The 16,263-nt window shown below is 47.9% G+C and overlaps 1 protein-coding gene across 2 annotated transcripts in view; it reads right to left on the bottom strand.

Moving 5' to 3' along the window:
• The window catches only part of FAAH2 (fatty acid amide hydrolase 2), a 134,733-nt gene that overhangs the window by 76,638 nt on the left and 41,832 nt on the right, over nucleotides 1-16,263 (bottom strand). For both annotated transcript variants that reach the window (XM_069212158.1, XM_069212159.1), the window contains one exon: nucleotides 11,812-12,021. In XM_069212158.1, the coding sequence (XP_069068259.1) occupies nucleotides 11,812-12,021 (210 nt within the window). The remainder of the gene's footprint in view (nucleotides 1-11,811; nucleotides 12,022-16,263) is intronic.

Genomic DNA, 16,263 nt, shown 5'->3' with positions numbered 1-16,263 from the left:
TAGGGTCAGAGATTCTCCTGACATGTTGAAAGTCCCTAAAGGGATTGTAACTAAATATGAAGATGGTGATGACATCACCAAATGGTTCACAGCTTTTGAGAGGGCTTGTGCAACCAGAAAAGTAAACAGATCTCACTGGGGTGCTCTCCTTTGGGAAATGTTCACTGGAAAGTGTAGGGATAGACTCCTCACACTCTCTGGAAAAGATGCAGAATCCTATGACCTCATGAAGGCTACCCTGATTGAGGGCTTTGGATTCTCCACTGAGGAGTATAGAATTAGGTTCAGGGGGGCTCAAAAATCCTCGAACCAGACCTGGGTTGATTTTGTGGACTACTCAGTAAAAACACTGGATGGTTGGGTTCAAGGCAGTGGTGTAAATGATTATGATGGGCTGTACAATTTATTTGTGAAAGAACACCTATTAAGTTATTGTTCAAGTGATAAACTGCATCAGCATCTGGTAGACCTAGGACCAATTTCTCCCCAAGAATTGGGAAAGAAGGCGGACCATTGGGTCAAGACTAGGATGATTAGGATGACCAAGACTTCCACAGGGTGTGACCAAAAGAAAGGGGTCACAAAGCCTCCCCAGGGGAAGAATGTTGAGACATCCAAAGGGAAAAATAGTAAAGAGTCTTCTACAGGCCCCCAAAAACCTGCACAGGAGGGTGGGCCCAGAGCCTCTTCACAATCCAATTTTGGGTAGAAGGGTAAAAACTTTGATCCCAAAAAGGCCTGGTGTCGTAGCTGTAATCAGCCTGGACACCAAACTGGAGACAAGGCCTGTCCCAAGAAAAATTCCACTTCTAACTCTACTCCAGCTAACACTGGAATGGCTAGTCTCCAAGTGGGATCAACAGTGTGCCCAGAGCAAATCAGGTGTCACACTGAAGCTACATTAGTCTCTGAGGGCAGGGAGGATTTAGCCACACTGGCTGCCTGGCCCCCTAACATGCAAAAATACAGGCAACAGCTCTTAATTAATGGGACAAGTGTAGAAGGCCTGAGGGATACAGGTGCCAGTGTCACCATGGTGACAGAGAAACTGGTTTCCCCTGTTCAATACCTGGCTGGACAAACTTATCCAGTCACCAACGCTGACAATCAGACTAAAGTACATCCCATGGCCATGGTAACTTTAGAGTGGGGAGGGGTCAATGGCCTGAAACAGGTGGTGGTTTTCCACAAATATCCCTGTAGACTGTTTGCTTGGAAATGACCTGGAGTCCTCAGCATGGGCTGAGGTAGAACTGAAAACCCATGCAGCCATGCTGGGTATCCCTGAACTGGTGTGTGTCAAGACAAGGGCACAGGGTGAAAAGGCTCAGGGTGAAAAAGTGGTGTTGGAGCCTGGAAAAAGGGCCCAACCCTCCAAGAGGAAATGAAAGACAACTGGGGAGCCAGTTGCAACACAACAAGAAAAAGAGAACCTCTCTTCTCAGGAAGATGTTCTGCCCTCTGAGGGAACTGAGCCTCTGGAGTTAGGACCTTATCAGGTTGAGCTCCTAGGCCCAGGGGGACCCTCAAGGGGACAGTTGTGTAAGGGGCAAGAAACCTGTCCCTCTCTTGAAGGCCTTAGGCAGCAAGCTGCTGAAGAGTCCAATGGAAAGAAAACAGGAACAAATAGGGTCTATTGGGAAGATGGACTCCTTTACACTGAGGCAAGAGATCCCAAACCTGGTGCCACTAGGAGAGTGGTAGTGCCTCAGGAGTTTAGGGAGTTCATTCTGACCTTAGCTCATGATATTCCTCTTGCTGGGCATTTGGGACAGACCAAGACGTGGGATAGACTAGTCAACCACTTCTATTGGCCCAACATGTCCCAGAAGGTCAAGGAGTTGTGTGTCTCCTGTGCCACCTGTCAAGCCAGTGGTAAGACAGGAGGACACCCAAAGGCCCCCCTCATTCCACTTCCAGTGGTGGGGTCCCCTTTGAAAGAGTGGGTGTGGACATAGTGGGTCCACTTGAACCTCCCACAGCCTCAGGGAACCTGTACATACTAGTAGTAGTGGATCATGCTACTAGATACCCTGAAGCAATTCCCCTTAGGTCGGCTACTGCCCCTGCAGTAGCCAAGGCACTCATTGGTATTTTTACCAGAATGGGTTTTCCTAAGGAGGTGGTGTCTGACAGAGGTACCAACTTTATGTCAGCATACCTTAAACACATGTGGAATGAGTGTGGGGTGACTTACAAATTCACCACACCATACCATCCACAAACCAATAGTCTTGTTGAGAGATTCAACAAAACATTGAAAGGCATGATCATGGGGCTCCCTGAAAAACTCAAAAGGAGATGGGATGTCCTCTTGCCATGTCTGCTTTTCGCTTACAGAGAGGTGCCTCAGAAGGGAATTGGGTTTTCCCCCTTTGAACTTCTGTTTGGCCACCCTGTAAGGGGACCACTAGCTTTTGTGAAAGAAGGCTGGGAGAGACCTCTTCATGAGCCTAAGCAAGATATAGTGGACTATGTACTTGGCCTACGTTCAAGGATGGCAGAGTGCATGGAAAAGGCAAGCAAAAACCTTGAGGCCAGCCAACAGCTCCAGAAGTTTTGGTATGACTTCCAAACAGAGCAGAAAGTCCGGGTTTTGGATCCTGCGGCTCCCAGGGCACTTCAGAACAGATGGAGTGGCCCTTACCCAGTGCTAGAAAAGAAGAGTCAGGTCACCTACCTGGTGGGCCTAGGCACTAGCAGGACCCCCAAGAGGGTGATCCATGTGAACCGCCTCAAGCTCTTCCATGACAGGGCTTATGTGAATCTGTTGATGGTAATAGATGAGGACCAGGAAGCTGAGAGTGAACCTCTCCCTGATCTCCTCTCCACAGACCCTAAAGATGGCTCAGTTGATGGAGTGATCTATTCAGACACCCTATCTGGCCAACAGCAATCTGACTGTAGGAAGGTCCTACAACAGTTTGCTGAGCTCTTTTCCCTAACCCCTGGTCAGACACACCTGTGTACCCATGATGTGGACACAGGAGACAGCATGCCTGTCGAAAACAAAATATTCAGGCAGTCTGACCAAGTTAAGGAAAGCATCAAGGTGGAAGTCCACAAGATGCTGGAATTGGGAGTCATTGAGCACTCGGACGGCCCCTGGGCTAGCCCAGTGGTCTTAGTCCCCAAATCTCACACCAAAGATGGAAAGAGAGAGATGAGGTTTTGTGTGGACTACAGAGGACTTAATTCTGTCACCAAGACAGATGCCCATCCCATTCCAAGGGCTGATGAACTGATTGACAAATTAGGTGCTGCCAAAGTCTTAAGTACCTTTGACTTAACAGCAGGGTACTGGCAAATCAAAATGGCACCAGGAGCAAAAGAAAAGACAGCATTCTCCACATCTGATGGGCATTATCAGTTCACTGTTATGCCCTTTGGTTTAAAGAATGTCCATGCCACCTTCTAAAGGTTGGTGAATCAAGTCCTTGCTGGCTTGGAGTCCTTTAGTACAGCTTACTTGACGACATTGCTGTCTTTAGCTCCAGCTGGCAGGATCACCTGGTCCACCTGAAGAAGGTTTTGAAGGCTCTGCAATCAGCAGGCCTCTCTATCAAGGCACCCAAATGCCAGATAGGGCAGGGAACTGTGGTTTACTTGGGACACCTTGTAGGTGGAGGCCAAGTTCAGCCACTCCAGCCTAAGATCCAGACTATCCTGGACTGGGCAGCTCCAAAAACCCAGACTCAAGTCAGGGCATTCCTTGGCTTGACTGGGTACTATAGGAGGTTTGTGAAGGGATATGGATCCATAGTGACAGCCCTCACAGAACTTACCTCCAAGAAAATGCCCAAGAAGGTAAACTGGACTGTAGAATGCCAACAGGCCTTTGACACCCTGAAACAAGCAATGTGCACAGCACCAGTTCTAAAAGCTCCAGATTACTCCAAGCAGTTAATTGTGCAGACAGATGCCTCTGAACATGGGATAGGGGCAGTTTTGTCCCAAACAAATTATGATGGCCTTGACCAGCCTGTTGCTTTCATTAGCAGGAGGTTACTCCCCAGGGAGCAGCGTTGGAGTGCTATTGAGAGGGAGGCCTTTGCTATGGTTTGGTCCCTGAAGAAGCTGAGACCATACCTGATCTCCTCTCCACAGACCCTAAAGATGGCTCAGTTGATGGAGTGATCTATTCAGACACCCTATCTGGCCAACAGCAATCTGACTGTAGGAAGGTCCTACAACAGTTTGCTGAGCTCTTTTCCCTAACCCCTGGTCAGACACACCTGTGTACCCATGATGTGGACACAGGAGACAGCATGCCTGTCGAAAACAAAATATTCAGGCAGTCTGACCAAGTTAAGGAAAGCATCAAGGTGGAAGTCCACAAGATGCTGGAATTGGGAGTCATTGAGCACTCGGACGGCCCCTGGGCTAGCCCAGTGGTCTTAGTCCCCAATACCTCTTTGGTACTCACTTTGTAGTTCAGACTGACCACAGACCTCTCAGATGGCTGATGCAAATGAAAGGTGAAAATCCAAAACTGTTGAGGTGGTCCATCTCCCTACAGGGAATGGACTTTATAGTGGAACACAGACCTGGGACTGCCCATGCCAATGCAGATAGCCTTTCCAGGTTCTTCCACTTAGAAAATGAAGACTCTCTTGGGAAAGGTTAGTCTCATCCTCTTTCGTTTGGGGGGGAAGGTTGTGTAAGGAAATGCCTCCTTAGCATGGTTACCCCCTGACTTTTTGCCTTTGCTGATGCTAAGTTTTGATTTGAAAGTGTGCTGAGGCCTGCTAACCAGGCCCCAGCACCAGTGTTCTTTCCCTAACCTATACTTTTGTTTTCACAATTTGCACACCCTGGCATCCAGGTAAGTCCCTTGTAACTGGTACCCCTTGTACCAAGGGCCCTGATGCCAGGGAAGGTCTCTAAGGGCTGCAGCATATCTTATGCCACCCTAGGGACCCCTCACTCAGCACTTGCCAGCTTGTGTGTGCTAGTGGGGATAAAAAGACTAAGTCGACATGGCACTCCCCTGAGGGTGCCATGCCAACCTCACACTGCCTACAGGTATAGATAAGTCACCCCTCTAGCAGGCCTTACAGCCCTAAGGCTGGGTACACTATACCATAGGTGAGGGCATAAGTGCATGAGCACTATGCCCCTACAGTGTCTAAGCAAAACCTTAGACATTGTAAGTGCAGGGTAGCCATAAGAGTATATGGTCTGGGAGTCTGTCATGCACGAACTACACAGCACCATAATGGCTACACTGAAAACTGTGAAGTTTGGTATCAAACGTCTCAGCACAATAAATGCACACTGATGCCAGTGTGCATTTTATTGTAACATACACCCCAGAGGTCACCTTAGAGGTGCCCCCTGAAACCTTAACCGACTACCCGTGTAGGCTGACTGGTTTTAGCAGCCTGCCACACTCCAGACATGTTGCTGGCCACATGGGGAGAGTGCCTTTGTCACTCTGTGGCTAGTAATAAAGCCTGTACTGGGTGGAGGTGCTTCACACCTCACCCTGCAGGAACTGTAACACCTGGCGGTGAGCCTCAAAGGCTCACCCCCTTTGTTACAGCACCCCAGGGCACTCCAGCTAGTGGAGTTGCCCGCCCCCTCCGGCCACGGCCCCACTTTTGGCGGCAAGGCCAGAGGAGATAATGAGAAAAACAAGGAGGAGTCACTGGCCAGTCAGGACAGCCCCTACGGTGTCCTGAGCTGAGGTGACTCTGACTTTTACAAATCCTCCATCTTGCAGATGGAGGATTACCCCAATAGGGTTAGGGATGTGCCCCCCTCCCCTCAGGGAGGAGGCACAAAGAGGGTGTAGCCACCCTCAGGGCTAGTAGCCATTGGCTACTAACCCCCAGACCTAAACACACCCCTAAATTGAGTATTTAGGGGCCCCGGAACCTAGATTCCTGCAACCTAAGAAGAAGAGGATTGCTAAGCTGAAAAACCCTGCCGAGAAGATGGAGACACCAACTGCTTTGGCCCCAGCTCTACCGGCCTGTCTCCCCACTTCTAAAGACACTGCTCCAGCGACGCTTTCCACAGGGACCAGCGACCTCTGAAGCCTCAGAGGACTGCCCTGCATCTAGAAGGACCAAGAACTCCCGAGGACAGCGGCTCTGTTCACCAAAGACTGCAACTTTGCAACAAGGAAGCAACTTTGAAACAACTTGCGTTTCCCGCCGGAAGCGTGACACTTGACACTCTGCACCCGACGCCCCGGCTTGACTTGTGGAGAACAATCACTTCAGGGAAGACTCCCAGGCGACTGTGAGACCGTGTGTAGCCAGAGTTGCCCCCCCTGAGCCCCCACAGCGACGCCGGCAGAGGGAATCCCGAGGCTCCCCCTGACCGCGACTGCCTGCTTCTAAGATCCGACGCCTGTTAGAGACTCTGCACCCGCAGCCCCCAGGGCCTTAAGGATCCGACCTCCAGTGCAGGAGCGACCCCCAGGTGAAACTCTCCCTTGCCCAGGTGGTGGCTACCCTGAGGAGCCCCCCCCTTGCCTGCCTGCGTTGCTGAAGAGACCCCTTGGTCTCCCATTGATTCCTATTGAGAACCCGTCGCATGTTTGCACACTGCACCCGGCCGCCCCCGTGCTGCTGAGGGTGTACTTTCTGTGTGGACTTGTGTCACCGCCTCCCCCCCCCCCCCCGGTTCCCTACAAAACTCCCCTGGGCTGCCCTCTGAAGACACAGGTACTTACGTGCTGGCAGACTGGAACTGGGGCACCCCCTTCTCCATTGAAGCCTATGCGTTTTGGGCACCACTTTGACCTCTGCACCTGACCGGCCCTGAGCTGCTGGTGTGGTAAACTTTGGGGTTGCTCTGAACCCCCAACGGTGGGCTACCTTGGACCCAAACTTGAACCCCGTAGGTGGTTTACTTACCTGCAAAAATTAACAAACTCTTACTCCCCCCAGGAACTGTTGAAAATTGCACTGTCTAGTTTTAAAATAGCTCTATGTGATTTATGTAAAAACTGTATATGCTATTTTGCTAATTCAAAGTTCCTAAAGTACCTACCTGCAATACCTTTCATTTGAAGTTTTACATGTAAATCTTGAACCTGTGGTTCTTAAAATAAACTAAGAAAATATATTTTTCTATGCAAAAACCTATTGGCCTGGAATTGTCTCTGAGTGTGTGTTCCTCATTTATTGCCTGTGTGTGTACAACAAATGCTTAACCCTACTCCTTTGATAAGCCTACTGCTCGACCACACTACCACAAAATAGAGTATTAGAATTATCTCTTTTTGCCACTATCTTACCTCTAAGGGGAACCCTTGGACTCTGTGCATACTATTCCTTACTTTGAAATAGTGCATACAGAGCCAACTTCCTACACTGCCTCCCTACCTTTTAATCCGAAGCCACCAACATCATCTGCGGCGTACCCCAGGGTTCATCCCTCAGCATGACGCTGTTCAATATTTACATGGCCCCCCTCCCACAAGTGGCCTGCCAACACAACCTGAACATCATCTCCTACGCCGAAGACACCCAACTCATCCTCTCCCTCACCAAGGACCCGCACACCGCCAAAACCAACCTTCACAAGGGTATGAAGGCCGTCGCCGACTGGATGAGAGGCAGCCGTTTGAAACTGAACTCGGACAAGTTATAGGTCCTCATCCCAGGGCCCACCCCCTCCGCCTGTGACGACTTGTGGTGGCCAACCTCGCTGGGTACCCCACCGACACCAACTGACCACGCATGCAACCTTGGTTTCATCCTCGACTCATCCCTCTCCATGTCAAAACAGGTCAACGCCATCTAGTCCTTCTGCTACTACACCCTCCGCATGCTCCGCAGGATCTACAAGTGGATCCCAACTGAAACAAGAAAAACACAGGCGCTCTTCAGCAGCAGGCTCGACTAAGGCAACATACTCTACGCAAGTATCCCGTCCAAGCACCTGCAACGCCTCCAATGCATCCAAAACATCTCCGCCCGACTTATCCTTGACATACCCTGCCGCAGCCAAATCACCCCCCACCTGAGAGACTTGCACTGGCTACCCGTTGACAAGAGGATCACCTTCAAGCTCCTCACCCACGCACACAAAGCACTCCACAACACGGGGCCATCCTACCTGAACAACAGACTCAGCTTCTACACCCCCACCGACAGCTCCGCTCCTCCAACCTCGCCCTCACCGCCGTCCCCTGCATCCAACGAAAAACCTCTGGTGGCAGATCCTTCTCCTACCTCGCCGTCAAGACCTGGAACACGCTCCCTACCAACCTAAGAAAGATCCAAGACCCGCTCACCTTCAGAAGACACCTCAAGACCTGGCTCTTCGAGCAGTAGCAGCACCCCACCCCCCCTCCCAGCGCCTTGAGACCCTCACGGGTATCTAGTGCGCTTTACAAGTATAATGATTGATTGATTGATTGCATTCTTTGTCTTGAGTACATATTCTCCCCTGCTGCCTTCCATCTACACCATGGCGTGTGCAATTTTTGCATGGAGTAGATATTCAACTTCCCTGAGGTGTGTGCATTCTTTCCCTGGAGTATCTATTCACCCCTGCCGCCACCAGCCTTCCCCAAGTTGTGTCCATTCTTTGTCTGGAGTATATATTCACCCCAGCTGGCTCCCGCCATCCTGCAGGTGTGTGCATTCTTTGGAGTAGATATTTGCCTATGCTGCCTTCCACCTTATCCTAGGTGTGTGCATTCATTGTCTGGAGTACATATGCACCACTACTGCCCCACACCTTCCTCTACATGTGTGTATTCTTTGTCTGGAGTATATATTCACCCCTGCTGCCTCCCACCTTCCCCAGGTGTGTGCATTCTTTTCTGGAGTATATATTCACCCCTGCTGCCACTAACTGTCCCCCAGGTGTGCGCATTCTTCGTCTGGAGTATATATTCACCCCTGCTGCCTCCCACCTTCCCCCAGGTGTGCGCATTCTTCGTCTGGAGTATATATTCACCTCCGCTGCCTCCCACTTTCCCCCAGGTGTGTGCATTCTTTTCTGGAGTATATATTCACCTCTGCTGTCTCTCACTTTCCTCCAGGTGTGCGCATTCTTTGTCTGGAGTACATATGCACCCCTGCTGCCACCAACCGTCCCCCAGGTGTGCGCATTCTTCGTCTGGAGTGTATATTCACCTCTGCTGCCTCCCACCTTCCCCCAGGTGTGTGCATTCTTCGTCTGGGGTACATATTCACCTCTGCTGCCACTAACCGTCCCCCAGGTGTGCCCATTCTTCGTCTGGAGTATATATTCACCTCTGCTGCCTCCCACCTTCCCCCAGGTGTGTGCATTCTTTTCTGGAGTACATATGCACCCCTGCTGCCACTAACCGTCCCCCAGGTGTGTGCATTCTTCGTCTGGAGTATATATTCACCTCTGCTGCCTCCTTGCCCCAGGTGTGTGCGTTCTTTGTCTGGAGTGTATATTGATATCTTCTTCTATAGCGCATGAATGCCAAAAGCATCTTATTTCTAGGTTACTGGGCTGACTGAATCCTAACCTACCTAAGACAAGAATCACTACTTACTTTCCAGAGCTAGTAAAGCACCGTCGTGAGAAGTTTTCTAAAGGATAATAGATTGGATATGCTTCTCAGTTGAACCGCTGAACTGTTCCATCGTCGTGATGTAGCGTAGATAAAACTTCTGCCCCCAATTTGGATCTTCTGATTTTTTGCACATTTATTAGGCGAGCATTAGTAGAACGAAGTAGCCTTCTGGGGTGTACAAGTGAGATTGTTCTTCAGAAAGTTTAGGGCAGCTCCATATCGCTCTTGGTGGGCAAGGCAATGAGCCCTAAATCTGACTTGTTTCTTTATTGCCAACCAATGCAGCTCTCGCAGTGTCCCTGAGATTGACTGGAACTTGGGAATGTTCTTCAACAGTCTCTCTGCCGCATTTTGAATGTACTGCAAGTTTTGCAAGGAAAGCTGATGAATGAAAACATATAGGGCATTGCAGTAATCAAGCCTTGATAAAACGAAGGCTGTTACCACCTCTTTTTGCAGATCAAAAGGTATGTGCAGGAAGATCTTCCTGATCTTACAGAATAATAAAACACAAGATGAGGTAAGTTTATTTATTTAGGCATTAAAAGGCAGAGATTACTCCCAGATTCTTGAAAGAAGATACTGGAGTAGGGAGGGGACCCAGTTCTTGAGGCCAACAAGATTGGTTTAAGGATGGTGAGCTTTTAACAAAAAAAAAAACAACACTTCAGTCTTTGCTGAATTAAGCATAAAACTGTTTATGTTCATCTATTTCCCTGTAGCGCTCATACAACTATTACAGCAGTGGCCGTCTCTTCTGTGTTGCTTGAAATAGACACAAAAAGCTGAGTGTTGTCTGCATGTGCTACTGGGATGAAGCCAAAAGATTAAATCAGCTTCGTCCGGTGGGCCACACAGATATTAAACAAAGAAGAACTCAATGGTGATTCTTGAGGCACCCCACATGGTAGTGCAATGGATTTAGAGACCACTTTACCCAGGGCCACCGGATGTTCTCTTTGAGACAGAGAAGAACAAAGCAACTCTAAAGCTGAGCCTCTAATACCAGCACCTGCCAAACGCGCAATCCAGATCTCATGATTGACAGTGTCAAAAGCTGATGATAAGTCTAGAAAAAGCATAGCAGCTTTTCCACCATTGTCTAAGATAAACCTCATTTGGTCTGCATCCCACCAATGCGGACTCTGTGGTATGATTTAGTCTAAAACGAAATTGGGCTGAGTCCAGCACATTATTTCCTCTACAAATTTAGATAAGGTAATATTCAAGTGTTTTTCCAGAACTTTAGCAGGAAATGGTAGATGAGAAACAGGGTGTAGTGAAATATGTGTTTGGACCACTGACTTGGTGTTGGACCATTTTGCACTTGGATTAGCTGTCCAGTGTTCACCACTTACAGACTACATTTTTTTTCAGTTTAGCCTTAGATTAATTCTGCCTATTGACTTTATCGCAGCATTAGACACTGCCATGTTAAAGACTGCCCCTAATTTTCCACATTGTAAACTGTGCATTCTGCCTTGTTTTCGTGCTGTTTCTCACCAAGGGCTTTGGGTGATAAGGATGTACTCAGACAGCAGGGAACAGCCTTGTTTTGACATCTTGGGATTGTGGCCAAACCCCAACGTGTTATTTTCAAAGCATACCTAAACTAGCCAGCATGTTTGAATCGCGAAATTAGGGTTTTTTCCAGAAAATTCCCTTGGTTTTTTAAGATATAAACAGACCCAGTGCGACAGTGATGGTTGGAGTGGCCTCAATCAGGATTCAGACGTCGAATGCCTATACAGAGTTCCCGTGAGGGCGGAGACCTCTCTTTCTCTCAGTCGAACGGGGTCATCGACTTGCTGGCATGAGAAAGATGAAGCACCTGACAGTCCCTACAGTGATGCATTTTTTATTCATTATTTGCCGTGCATTATAATATAGATACATATATTTGCTGTGTATATTGCAGTGGAGAATCATTTTGGTATGTTTTCCAGTCATTGCCTCGACTATTTTTAAACATGAGCTTTCAACATGCTCATCTCCTTTTAGGAACCTTGCTTAGTGAAATAATAAATGTCTTCTTTGAACTAAGAAGTGCATTCCAGGGGTTTTTGTCAGCTCGGTCATTAGTGGAAAGCAAAACACAGGGCAGCAGTTTTGCACCCCTGCTGCATCCCACCTCACCCCAGGCGAGTGCATTATTTGTCTGGAGTACATATTCATCCCTACTGCCTCCCACCTTCCCTCAGGTGTGTGCATTCCCTCTCATTAGAACACACTGCCCAGAGTTGTTCCCACCATTCACTTGGTATGCACATTCATTTTCTGGAGTCAATACTCACCGGAACTGCCTCCCACAATCCTCTGGGTGTTGTATGGGTTCCTGGTTCTGCCGTACACATTGTTGCTGGACTCGTACCACATGCACAGCTCACTGCAGTTAGTTACGCCCAGGGGAATGGCACCCGCCTGCTTTATACGCGATACCACAATGGCATCAGTGCTGGAGATAATGTTGCGGCGTGCCAGAAGGCCGGATGAGTTGGGCATGCCTGGGGTAGAGACGGCACAGGAAGGAAGCAAGTGACTGAGTGTACCTGACAGAAGGTTACAGTGATAAAGTATCAAGTCAACGTGAGGCGTAAACTTACCTTTACTCAGTACAGAATAAAGTGTAGGGAAGCATTACGCAAAGAAAATGTGTGAGATCTGAATGTCTCATTGTGGGGATGTGGCCTTTAAGAAATATCCACATTTAAGCAGAAGGTTGCTGCCACTGCACTGTGAATCAGTGCTGGACACCTAGAAAATAGTAAAACAAATGTACAATCTGAAACACACTGTGTGACTCCAAAAAAGGGCCATTAAAGAGCAAACCTTGAAACACACCGGCTGACTCCTACTGCACTGCTCTGGTGTGAAACTGACAGATTGGACAATAGAGAAATGAGGGCACACTCTGAAAAGACAGCCAGACTATATATCTACAAAGATGTTGATTGGATTTTATCGGACGTCTAAAGAGATCTGCCGTACATTTAATGAGACAAACCCACCCGTGGCTGCCTCTACAACTGTAGCACATTAATAGGACAGAGCCAACACTTTTTAGAGTTCTGCACCGCACCAAACGGAACAGTAGGGTCATGTCCGCGATGGTCTGAACAGAATGGATGAGAGCAGAGGCACTTTACAAACCAGATATATGCCGTGCACAAAATAGAACCAGACAGACACGTCTCCAGGGACCTGCAGGACACAAACGGGACAGAACATGCAACGATTTGCATGCACTAAGTTTGGACACTTCTCTAGCAATCTGTAGTGCATTTACGGGGAGAATGGCCGTGCTTCTCCAGTGAGCACTTCCAATAGTACACCAGAGGTATGCAGTACATAGAAAGGGACAGTTCCAGCACAGTTCGCCCCCAGCTCCTTGAGACCCTCACGTGTGAGTAGCTGCGCTTTACAAAAATTGACTGATTGATTGATTGGACCCTGAAACACAAGCACCAGACTCCTATATGTACAAAGATGACGATTGTGTGTGGACCATAAAACACATGCCAGACTCCTGCATGTACAAAGATGACAATTGTGTGTGGACCCTAAAACACGCACCAGACTCCTGTATGTACAAAGATGCTGATTGTGTCTGGATCCTAAAACACACGCCAGACTCCTGTATGTACAAAGATGACGATTGTGTGTGGACCCTAAAACACACGCCAGACTCCTGTAGGCAAAAAGATGTTGATTGTGTGTGGATCCTAAAACACGCACCAGACTCCTGTATGTACAAAGATGCTGATTGTGTCTGGATCCTAAAACACACGCCAGACTCCTGTATGTACAAAGATGACGATTGTGTGTGGCCCCTGAAACACATGCACCAGACTCCTGTATGTACAAAGATGCTGATTGTGTGTGGACACTGAAAAACATGCCAGACTCATGTATGTACAAAGATGTTGATTGTGTGTGGATCATAAAACACACGCCAGACTCCTGTATGTACAAAGATGACGATTGTGTGTGGACCATAAAACACATGCCAGACTCCTGCATGTACAAAGATGACAATTGTTTGTGGACCCTAAAACACGCACCAGACTCCTGTATGTACAAAGATGCTGATTGTGTCTGGATCCTAAAACACACGCCAGACTCCTGTATGTACAAAGATGATGATTGTGTGTGGACCCTAAAACACACGCCAGACTCCTGTAGGCAAAAAGATGTTGATTGTGTGTGGATCCTAAAACACGCACCAGACTCCTGTATGTACAAAGATGCTGATTGTGTCTGGATCCTAAAACACACGCCAGACTCCTGTATGTACAAAGATGACGATTGTGTGTGGACCCTAAAACACACGCCAGACTCCTGTAGGCAAAAAGATGTTGATTGTGTGTGGATCCTAAAACACGCAGCAGACTCCTGTATGTACAAAGATGTTGATTGTGTCTGGATCCTAAAACACACGCCAGACTCCTGTATGTACAAAGATGTTGATTGTGTGTGGCCCCTGAAACACATGCACCAGACTCCTGTATGTACAAAGATGCTGATTGTGTGTGGACACTGAAAAACATGCCAGACTCATGTATGTACAAAGATGTTGATTGTGTGTGGATCATAAAACACACGCCAGACTCCTGTATGTACAAAGATGATGATTGTGTGTGGCTCCTAAACACGAACCAGACCCCTGTATGTACAAAGATGTTGATTGTGTGTGGCCCCCTGAAACACATGCACCAGACTCCTGTATGTACAAAGATGCTGATTGTGTGTGGACCCTGAAACACATGCACCAGACTCCTGTATGTACAAAGATGTTGATTGTGTGTGGACCCTGATATACACACGCCAGACTCCTGTATGTACAAAGATGTTGATTGTGTGTGGACCCTGAAACACACACCAGACTCCTGTATGTACAAAGATGCTGATTGTGTGTGGATCCTGAAAAACACATGAACCAGACTCCTGTATGAACTAAGATGTTGATTGTGTGTGGCTCCTAAAACACGCCAGACTCCTGTATGTACAAAGATATTGATTGTGTGTGGATCCTAAAACACATGCCAGACTCCTGTATGTACAAAGATGCTGATTATGTGTGGCTCCTAAAACACGCACCAGACTCCTGTATATACAGAGATGTTGATTGTGACTGGATCCTAAAACACATGCCAGACTCCTGTATGTACAAAGATGATGATTGTGTGTGGACCCTAAAACACACGCCAGACTCCTGTATGTACAAAGATGCTGATTGTGTGTGGACCCTGAAACACCCACCAGACTCCTGTATGTACAAAGATGTTGATTGAGTGTGGATCATAAAAAACGCACCAGACTCCTGTATGTACAAAGCTGCTGATTGTGTGTGGACACTGAAAAACATGCCAGACTCATGTATGTACAAAGATGTTGATTGTGTGTGAATCATAAAACACACGCCAGACTCCTGTATGTACAAAGAAGATGATTGTGTGTGGCTCCTAAACACGAACCAGACCCCTGTATGTACAAAGATGTTGATTGTGTGCGGCCCCCTGAAACACATGCACCAGACTCCTGTATGTACAAAGATGCTGATTGTGTGTGGCTCCTAAAACACGCACCAGACTCCTGTATGTACAAAGATGTTGATTGTGCGTGGCCCCTGAAACACATGCACCAGACTCCTGTATGTACAAAGATGACGGTTGTGTGTGGATCCTGAAACACATGCGCCAAACTCCTGTATGTACAAAGATGCTGATTGTGTGTGGCTCCTAAAACACGCACCAGACTCCTGTATGTACAAAGATGCTGATTGTGTGTGGACCCTGAAACACATGAACCAGACTCCTGTATGAACTAAGATGTTGATTGTGTGTGGCTCCTAAACACATGCCAGACTCCTGTAGGCAAAAAGATGCTGATTGTGTGTGGACCCTGAAACACATGCACCAGACTTCTGTATGTACAAAGATGTTAATTGTGTGTGGATCCTAAAACATGCGCCAAACTCTTATATGTACAAAGATGACGATTGTGGGTGGATCCTAAAACACACGCTAGACTCCAGTATGTACAAAGATGCTGATTGTGTGTGGACCCTGAAACACATGTTAGACTCCTGTATGTACAGAGATGTTGATTGTGTGTGGATCCTAATACACACGCGCCAGACTCCTTTATGTACAAAGATGCTGATTGTGTGTGGACCCTGAAACACATGCACCAGACTCCTGTATGTACAAAGATGTTGATTGTGTGTGGACCCTGATATACACACGCCAGACTCCTGTATGTACAAAGATGTTGATTGTGTGTGGACCCTGAAACACACACCAGACTCCTGTATGTACAAAGATGCTGATTGTGTGTGGACACTGAAACTCATGCTCTGACTCTTAGGGAAGCGCCATGATTTGAAAAGAGAGCTGCATCCTCAAAGAAACCATCTGTCTCTGCAGGGGGTTAAGTGTGCACCACGAGGTCTCAGGGCTGGCTCGACCCACAGAAGGTTTCTTCAGTAGGAGACAGGCCTTGTGTTTATGGGGCTAGGCTGAGTACACCATAGGCTTCCTCTCCAAGAGGTCGGCTACACGTCTGTTGGTGCACACTTTTCCACAGTAGGACACTTTCCTTGAAGTGATCAGAATTTTTTTTGAGAAAGACTTAGGCCCATATTTATGGAAAGTTAGCGCTGGCTTAGCGTCATTTTGTTATGGCGCTAACATGACGCTAACTTAACTCCATATTTATATTTTGACCCTAAACCAGTCTAGCGTCAA

Source organism: Pleurodeles waltl, chromosome 10, assembly GCF_031143425.1.
Source record: "Pleurodeles waltl isolate 20211129_DDA chromosome 10, aPleWal1.hap1.20221129, whole genome shotgun sequence".
NCBI lineage: Eukaryota > Metazoa > Chordata > Amphibia > Caudata > Salamandridae > Pleurodeles > Pleurodeles waltl.
This window is presented reverse-complemented; position numbering and strand designations above follow the sequence as displayed.